This window comes from Nematostella vectensis, chromosome 9 (genome assembly GCF_932526225.1).
Source record: "Nematostella vectensis chromosome 9, jaNemVect1.1, whole genome shotgun sequence".
Taxonomy (NCBI): Eukaryota; Metazoa; Cnidaria; class Anthozoa; order Actiniaria; family Edwardsiidae; genus Nematostella; species Nematostella vectensis.
The window spans coordinates 12,375,545-12,384,124 of record NC_064042.1 but is presented as its reverse complement, the minus strand read 5'-3'; the positions used below and the strand labels follow the sequence as shown (position 1 = coordinate 12,384,124).

The window sequence follows — 8,580 nt, the reverse complement described above, 5'->3', positions numbered from 1 at the left end:
TGTGATGACAAGTCCAAAGCAGTCCCAGCTGAGGACGTTGGTGGTTGGATTTGTTTTGATAAGGTGGGATCCATCTTCCCTGCTAACAGAGGCCTCTTTTCTCTGTATTTCGCTGGGCTGGAGTTCGCGAGGAAAAGATACCTCTGCCATGGGTCTAAACTGTTTCTGTTTCGCATTCGTGAGCGTTAATAAGCGACCGATGTGCCAAAACCCGTACCATCGCGCGAAAGCTGTCAATATGCTAATATGTTTGCATGGGTTTAGTCGGAAATCATGAATCAAACTCCGGTTAGTTCTCCTCTTCGAAAAAAGGAAACAACTGTTCAATTTCAATCACCTAAAACGTCACTAAAAAGATTGAACAACAAACGCAGCAAAGACGAGTTTTGTCTTGTTTGTGGGATTAATTTCAAGACATCTGGGCAGGCGAGTTTCTTCAATGTAAATATCGCACAGTTGGATTCGAAGAAAATGCTACAAAAATTTTTGGTAAACTCAGATCAGCTATTCCCAGAAGAATATGCAAAACCTGTAAACGGAAGATTGACTCGTTTGTCAAAAGAGAGAAAATTCTGAATGAAGATAAGGCATTGAATGGCTTCTTTTATAATTCGTCGCGTGATATTTCTACGGAGGACGCTGTGGCTGTATTATTTTAGTTCGAGAGGTTAAATGAGGGCATCTTGGTCCCCCCACAAGATGTGGTATTATCGGGACCAAGCCCGAGATGTCACCCTTGCCAGGGGCTCATTGTAGCCAAGTTTTCATCTAACGGCGTGGTTTTCCTGGTTTTCTTTCCATTGGCTATGCTGTATAGGGCAAAGGCGCTCCTCGACAGGAGCAAACAATGGCAAATTGTAAGCTTATATATAAAACAAAATACTTTAAGCTTCAATACTTTATTGTAGATGATTCGTTCTTGAAATGTTTATTAGTTATTAGAGAGGAAAATGTAAACGCAAAACGCTTAGAAGAGGATAGAATATTCTCCTGTTGGAGGTGCGCCAGTCTCTCCAGCACTGCTCGTCCAGGAAACTCTGCAAGTCTACCCGCCTCACACCCCGCCGCTCTTTGATAACACTTTTGAGGCGGTTCCATGCAGACTCCACGTGTTGGGTGTGTACACCGGTAATTGGGTCGACAAAATTATACCGGTGTACAACAACCCCGTGGTCCGCTACCACATTTGGCAATCGGGCCTGTAGTTGACGGTATGCTGCCCAGTCATCCGTGTGTACAGTCGAGCCAGGCAGCAGCGCCTGTTCGATGATTGGCAAGAGTGTCGCTGCATCCCTTCTCTGTACCACCCGGAAGTAGCCTCTTGAAGGGAAATGTTCTGTGGAGAGTACTCCGAACACCCAATTGGCATCTGCCGGTCGTCTCCCGCGGTTGTACTGTAATCATAGATAGACAGTTCCAGTTCTGTGTTATAGTAATTGGAAGCAAAGTGACTTCATTTATCAATATCTAAATATTTAATCAAATAAAACCTTAAACTGTTCAACAAATTTGTTGTCGGTTGCTTATGTACCGCCTGAAACCCGTTGGTTAAAAAAAACGTTGATATATAAATCCGCTCAGTAAAGTGGGGAGGCCCACACCTTTTTGTTGCTTGAACATACATATTGGTGGAATTGAGCTTCCTTGAGCTTTACCTTTGCTTTGTGGTTGAATAAGCTCTCATCAATCTCGCAAATGATGCCTGGCCCACCAAAAGGAATAACAGGGCGTCGTCTTAAGTCCTCGGCGCAGATATCCCTCAGACGTGACGATATCTTCCCTACAACTCGCTCGCTTATTCCAAGCATCTCTGCAGATGTCTTCTGCTTTATTTTTTTCGCCCAGTGGTGAATCGCCTCTACCATAGTAGCAAGGCGTATCCTTGGGAATTCCCCAAAGAAGGATCCCATCCTCACAGAGGTTCTTCTGTGGCAAGTTGGGCATCGCCTTGAAGGGTGCAAGATAACATATAATCACAAAGGATATGATATTGTATGTTGAAATAAGTTTTCAAAGCATAACATGATCTAGTGACTGGTGTATGTTTGTCACAGCATAGGCCACAGTAAGTGGTTAATGGGGACAATATTCCCTTATTGCAGTTCCCACTTCTTTGATATTGCTTATCATTTGCAAGTAAACTTCAAATAACAACCAACGAATGTAGTCTGATATGTTATAGAGGTATTTTGATTGCTTGGTTACTTCGCCTGATTTAGCCGATGGAAATGGATTATTCCAGTGGCTCGCCATGGCGGCGTTATTTGCCTTCTTTCATAGTATTGTATCACATGATATTAGTTTATGGCTTAATAATGCTTTAGCCAGCAAATCAAAATGTACATTCATGGAGGATTCGCAACTGGTATTCATATGTCACTTAAAAATCATAATTCCTATAATAAAGTCTTAATTTCTATTTCTGCTGTTTTAGATTTAATGTCTGTGTGCTTACCACTTGTAGCCGTCGGAACGGTCTGGACACTCTGTTAGTCTCATTGGAATAGGCGGGTCGTGATGAGCGCACGACGTTTCTCTAGCAAGGAGTCTCTCCGTTTGTAGCCACGATATTGCATCTAAAGGTGAATTAAAGACGATTCTTCTTAACGTTTCACTAGTAGGATCCATCAGGAATGGCATTAATGTAGCTCAGAATGTAAGTTTGAAAACAGCGCCTGTAGCTAACTATGATCGAAAGACGTGCCTAGAAGAGATGGTTCCGCTCAGGTATAAACACCGATCATACGTGATTGGCTGCTATATTTCCGTTCCAGCTGAAACAGGCGCTTAAGTTTCATACTACTTTGTCAGTCTACTTTGTGTGGTTATTGTAAAACGTAGAGTCACGAATTAAAGCTTGTTCAAGTGTAATAAACAAATGTATTACCACTATAGCAAGCCTGCCAGCTCTTCAGTGAATTTAGTCGGAAATTACTATTTTTCAGAGTTTCGGGATTTCTTGCTGATCAAATAAAAAGTTAATTAAGCTACAAGTTGAAACGGTAGGTCGGAATCCCCTCAAAAGAAATACGTGCGAAAAACGCCATTCAGGAATTTTGTGTACATTTCCCTTGTGATGACAAGTCCAAAGCAGTCCCAGCTGAGGACGTTGGTGGTTGGATTTGTTTTGATAAGGTGGGATTCATCATCACTGTCCCTAGTAAATTGTCTTTTATTTTTTATATAATGGGGAAGAAAAAAATCTCACCGCTCGGGTCGTGTTACTTATTTACCAGGCGGCGGCGGTTAAATAGCGCGTCGTTTGAAAGGTCAAAAGCGCTTTATTATCTATAATCACATAAGGTCTAATTCTCTATTATACTTGGTTCCGAGCGGTAAACCTCTTTTCCACGGAAAACTGTCCCATTTATTAACTGTTAAAATGACATTGATTAGTATGATCAACCATACTGAAGGCGAATAGTATTCTACCAAAGCAGAGGCTAGCCTAGCTGACATCGGACACTTGCTGTAATAAGATCCTGGCTCACTGAAAGGATGCGAGCAAGTTCAGGGACTCATGGTTCAAATGATTATTTTTATTTCGGGACAATACGCGACACGGGCCAAATTACAGATATTATCAGCTGCGCTTTAAGATATCTACTGTAGATTTTATGTAAAGATTTCCCAGCTACCACTCTGCGGCAACTCTTATCGGCAATTATCGCTTTTGAGTTTTGCCAGGCATAATCCGTGGTTTTCTTTATTTTCCGCTGATGGCTATTGTTTGTAAGGCTCATACACAATAAATAGAATGTTCAGCAAGAATTTTCCCTTCATTTAGTATCTATGTACTATTTAAAACACGAGCAGTAGTAGCAGTGTTTTATCGGGTATAAAATTTCGTCATGCGAATGTTACTTGCGACTGGGAAGGCATTTCAAGAATTCGGTGCTAAGTCCAGTGGTCCAGTTTCACTGTTACGATTAACTCATCCAATTTCAATAGGCGCGTTGACCAATTGAGGTGGAAACACAAAGTCTATGTTCATCAGGGAGACAAAGCTTGTCCATCAGTGAATTAAAAATATACTCAAGAGCACTCAATGCATAAAATAGTACTTCATTGATTAGATGATGAAAAGTCGAAAGTATGCATGTTGCGTTCCTGGGAATCCAGATAACTACAGTAGACACAGAGTAGACAATGAAACAAATTTTTTTGAAATGAAATAAATTCAGGCATTCCTCGAGCGCTGTTGAGTTCACAAAAACATGCCTCCGAAGTCGCAGTTTATACCGCCAAACTCCAGAGACTGAAGACCAAAAATACTTTGGAAGACTGTGTAATCCAAAGTCGATCAGAAATTACACGAAATGGCAAATAGTAAGAGAAAATAAGGATCCGGCAAAAGAACAGCATAGCGCTGTTTGTTATTGATTTAGAGAAACTGATTCGGACACGTAAGGATTTTACTACACAGTTATATCGGTGTGGACTTGCCTATGTAAAAGCCTACTCACGTGTCTACAAAGGGGCATCCGATTGGTCGAATCACCTATTGAATATGGATGAGTTAACAGTAACAATGAATTAACCCAGTACTGAAATCTTGAATGGCTTCCCAGGCACATGTAGATAATGTTGAAAATCATGTACTGTTTCTACTGTGGTTTTCCATTATCTAACTAACAATTAATTTCAGTTATCACGAAACGATATGGGAACCAATCTCGGATCGAAATTGTGTCAGTATTGTTCATTCAAAAAGAATAAGTAACGATAACAGCTACTTTCTTTGCCCATACCCTTAGATTCTCTATTTGTTAAGTTTTGAATTTTCCAGCACCTAGACCTAGAGATGCCTGCAGAGAGGGAGGAGGCTAGGAGCGGCCTTAGATTTCTTCAATTGGCTTTTAGAAAATAGGATGTGACTAGTTTAGTGCGTAATCAAGTTTCTTGAGTCACTGTAGATATATGATAATCTATTATTATACAGTCACAAAGTGAAGGGTAATTTCTCTAGATCATTCTATATAAGTGGGCCTTGCGAACGCCAGCCCAGTAAAATATAAAGAAATTAAGCTTTTGCTATCAGGAAACCACGGATTATGCCTGGCAATGCAAAAGCGATATTATTGCCGATAAGAGTTGCCGCAGAGTGGTCTGCTACTGCATATGTCTGTTAGGCTGTTTTATTTGTGTTTGCTTTAGAAGTCCTTTGGGAATCTTAACAGAAAATCTACAGTAGATGTCTTGAAGCACAGCTGGAAATATCTGTAATTTGGGCCGTGTCGCGTATTTCCATGAAGTCTAAAGGCCACAACGACTTACAAAACCTAGTACTGCAAAAGGATACTATATACCATGAAACGGTCGCGACCCAAATATACGGATTGTGATTGGCTTGCATAGGCAGTGTATCAAGTGTATGTTGCAACAACTGTGTGTGTGTGTGGGGGGGGGGGGGGGGGGGTATCACCCGCCACTAGCAACCTATTTTAAAAGCCGGGTCCCTAGCTTGGATGATTCCTCGTCACCATGTGAGGGGAGGGGGGGGGGTATCACCCGCCACCCATCCACCTTTTTTTAAAGGTCAGGTCCCTAGTTTGGAGAATTGTTTTGACCTCGTCCCTAAACTACTCTATTCTAATACCAAGTCCAACTAGTATAATGAAATTTAAGTTTATTTCTACTTAAAAATGCTACTGACTATAAGTGCCCCACTTAAATGTAACTTAGAAATACTATTTAATTTAAGTTACATTTCGTATTTGTCTTGAATTTATTTAAATTCCTTATTTCGTCCAGTAAGCAGCGGCGTAGCCATGGTTTTTAACAGGGAGGTGCCCAAAAGGTCCTTTCAAGAAATTTTCTCCTGTATTTTACATTTACCGCATTTCTGGCTGCTAGAAGGGGGGGTGTGGGGCGGGCCACCCCCCCTGGCTACGCCCTTGCTAAGTTATCCTATGATAATGCGAATAACAATTTAGCATCGTTGTTCTATATCCCACAAGTACAAAACACTTGGTTAAAGGAAACAGAAAATCCCGAATGCCTCCTGACATTTGCCTAAAAAATGTGATGTTTAGAAACTCAAACCACTTTTAGTAAACTACTCGATTCTAATACCAAAAACATTTTTTCTAAGTCCAACTAGTATAATGAAATTAAAGCTTATTCCTACTTAAAAATGATACTGACTATAAGTGCCCCACTTAAATGTAACTTAGAAATACTATTTAATTTAAGTTACATTTCGTATTTGTCTTGAATTATTATAATGATAATACAACATGGTGAGGCATATTCAGTGTTTGTCAGTTATGTACATGGTAAGATGGTACTGTCCGATAAAGTGAAACCCGACTGGCTCCCGCCGTTCGGCTTGCCGCGCCCCCCATCCCGTTTTCCGTGGCCTGGGGTATACCGTCTGGGGAAGCAGATAGGGGTTCACGTTCATAAACAACTGGGGCAACTGTGTATGAAGGCCGGGCGCGTCCGGACTGGGGGGTTTCGTACAAGCGGGAATAACCCGCGCCGCGCCCCCCAGCCCGTTTTTTCAACCCGATAAATCCACGGTTGTGAACGAGGCATTCAGAGGCGCTACCTTCAAGAATACCCATGGATGGCCTACAGCCCCTCCGAAGATGGTGCATATTGTAAATAACGCGCCGCGATGTCGATAATGAGTGGAGACAGCAGAAAGGTCCACTTTATACAAGCCCCCTTCACGAAGTGGTACAAGCTTGGAAAAAAAGCGGGAAAACATCAAGTGTCACCAAGAGTGCATGATCAGTGCATGATCATGTCAGTGAAACCTCCCTTCCCCCTTTCTAATGTTGGATGTAACCGTGCTGAATTCCTAAGATTTACACCCCGAATTGGACAACATTGTACTGGGGGGAGGGGGGAGAAGCGGGCAGGAGGAGTGGGTAACATTGAAACCCCTATGCAGTGGAAAATCAAAAAAGGCGACAACAGTTTTGTCCAGCATTGTGGGTCCTGTAGGATTTGCCGTACTCGGGTGGGCCGTTATTTGTACAAAAGACAAGTGCAAAAGGAATACAAGGAAAACAAGTGCAAAAGGAATATGGATAAAAAGTTAATGATGTTGGTCTTTATATGTAGTCTTTGTTGGAGTAAAAGACCTAAAAATATATAATAGGCAAGGGGTGTATGCGCTATAGTAACAAGAATATGTAGCTTGAAAAAAATCCATAGACGACGGTATATAAGGCACCGGTACTCTCAGTTTTGTGAGACCTGAAAGATGATTAAGGGAGAAAATGCTGGACGTTTTCCAACTTAAATACTCAACATTTGTTGAGGAAGTCGTAAAAAGAGCAGATATGGGGCCACTAAGCAGGGAAGTTAAGAGGAGAAGATAGGTTATGATAGACAACATCCGATTTTTTTGCAGGGGCGGAGCAAGGGGTAGGGCACTGGTGCACACCTTAACCCCCCCCCCCCCCCCCCCCACCTCAAACCCCTTAAAACTTACCCCAGGACACGAAACGATTGCGAGCAGTTCCGAAATGAGCTCCAAGGGATTGCTGCAATGGACTAAGGGAAAGCTTAAAGAACTTACATGCAATTCTAAGCTTAATAAAGGGTTTCCAGCAAATGAATTTATTTAAAAAACGTGTCTCTTAAAAGCTACAAATTCCAATACAATAACTCTATTTATTACATACAATGCCACAGCGTCTGATCTGTGATAAATACGGCTAAACCCATTCACACACACACACATTTGTGTGGGATGCTTTTGTATGGGGTCCTATTTTTTTACCCTATGGCTGGGGGAGGGGCGTGTCCAATGGGAGGACCTTTTTTTCGCATATTTTTTTGCAAAAATCATAGCCCCCCCCCACTACCACCCGCTAAATAATGACACGACTCTTAGATTTCTAAACCAAGAGTGTTATACCCCTCGGTTGCTGGGGATAAAATGGTTCCGATGGGAAACATGTGGAGTTAAACTTGTTGTGCTACGAGTATTTTTTGGGGCGCTTGAGCGGATGCTTAGGAAAATCTCCCCGATGGGTTATACGGGCAATAATTCATGTGCTTAAATGTCTAACCAGTCTCTCCAGCTGTCCCCACGTCTTGCCCATATGCTTGGCGTCTGCATCCAAATCTCGGCGCCAGGTGTTACGAGGCCTCCCTCTCTTCCTCTTTCCTTTGGGATTCCAAGTGAGGGATTGTCTTGTGATGTTGGTTGCAGGCTTTCGAAGGGTGTGGCCAATCCATCGCCAGCGTCTGTGAAGGACGTCTTGATCAACAGGCTGCTGCTTTGTACGCTGTCATAATTCCTCGTTGCTGATCTTGTCGGGCCAGCGGATCTTTAGGATCTTCCTCAGGCAGGTGTTGATGAAAACCTGGATTTTCTTCATGGTGGTGACGGTGTTTCTCCAGGTCTCGGCTCCGTAGAGTAGTATTGGCTTTATGATGGTGTTGAAGAGCCTGATCTTGGTGGTGATGCTGATCTCGCTGGATCCCCAGATGTTCTTTAGTTGATGGAACGCTGCTCGGGCTTTACCAATACGGGTTCTGATGTCGGCATCCGTTCCTCCCTGATTGTCCAGGATGCTGCCGAGGTAGGTGAAGGTGTCCACCTCTTCCAGCGCCTCG

General features: G+C 42.5%; 1 protein-coding gene across 2 annotated transcripts; it reads right to left on the bottom strand.

The window, feature by feature from the left end:
* Positions 1–883: 883 nt before the first annotated feature.
* LOC116604693 lies at positions 884–3,041 on the bottom strand. 2 transcript variants are annotated; one of them, XM_048732835.1, is made up of 4 exons: positions 2,888–3,041; positions 2,456–2,576; positions 1,656–1,947; positions 884–1,394 (listed from the first exon to the last, which is right to left on the bottom strand). In XM_048732835.1, exons 2-4 carry the CDS (start codon positions 2,497–2,499, stop codon positions 939–941), a joined length of 792 nt encoding a protein of 263 aa, XP_048588792.1. In that variant the 5' UTR covers positions 2,500–2,576; positions 2,888–3,041; the 3' UTR covers positions 884–938. The 2 variants fall into 2 exon arrangements, with proteins under 2 accessions (XP_048588792.1, XP_048588791.1); XM_048732834.1 differs by lacking the exon at positions 2,888–3,041 and having other exon boundaries at positions 2,456–2,880.
* Between the last annotated feature and the right edge of the window lie 5,539 nt (positions 3,042–8,580).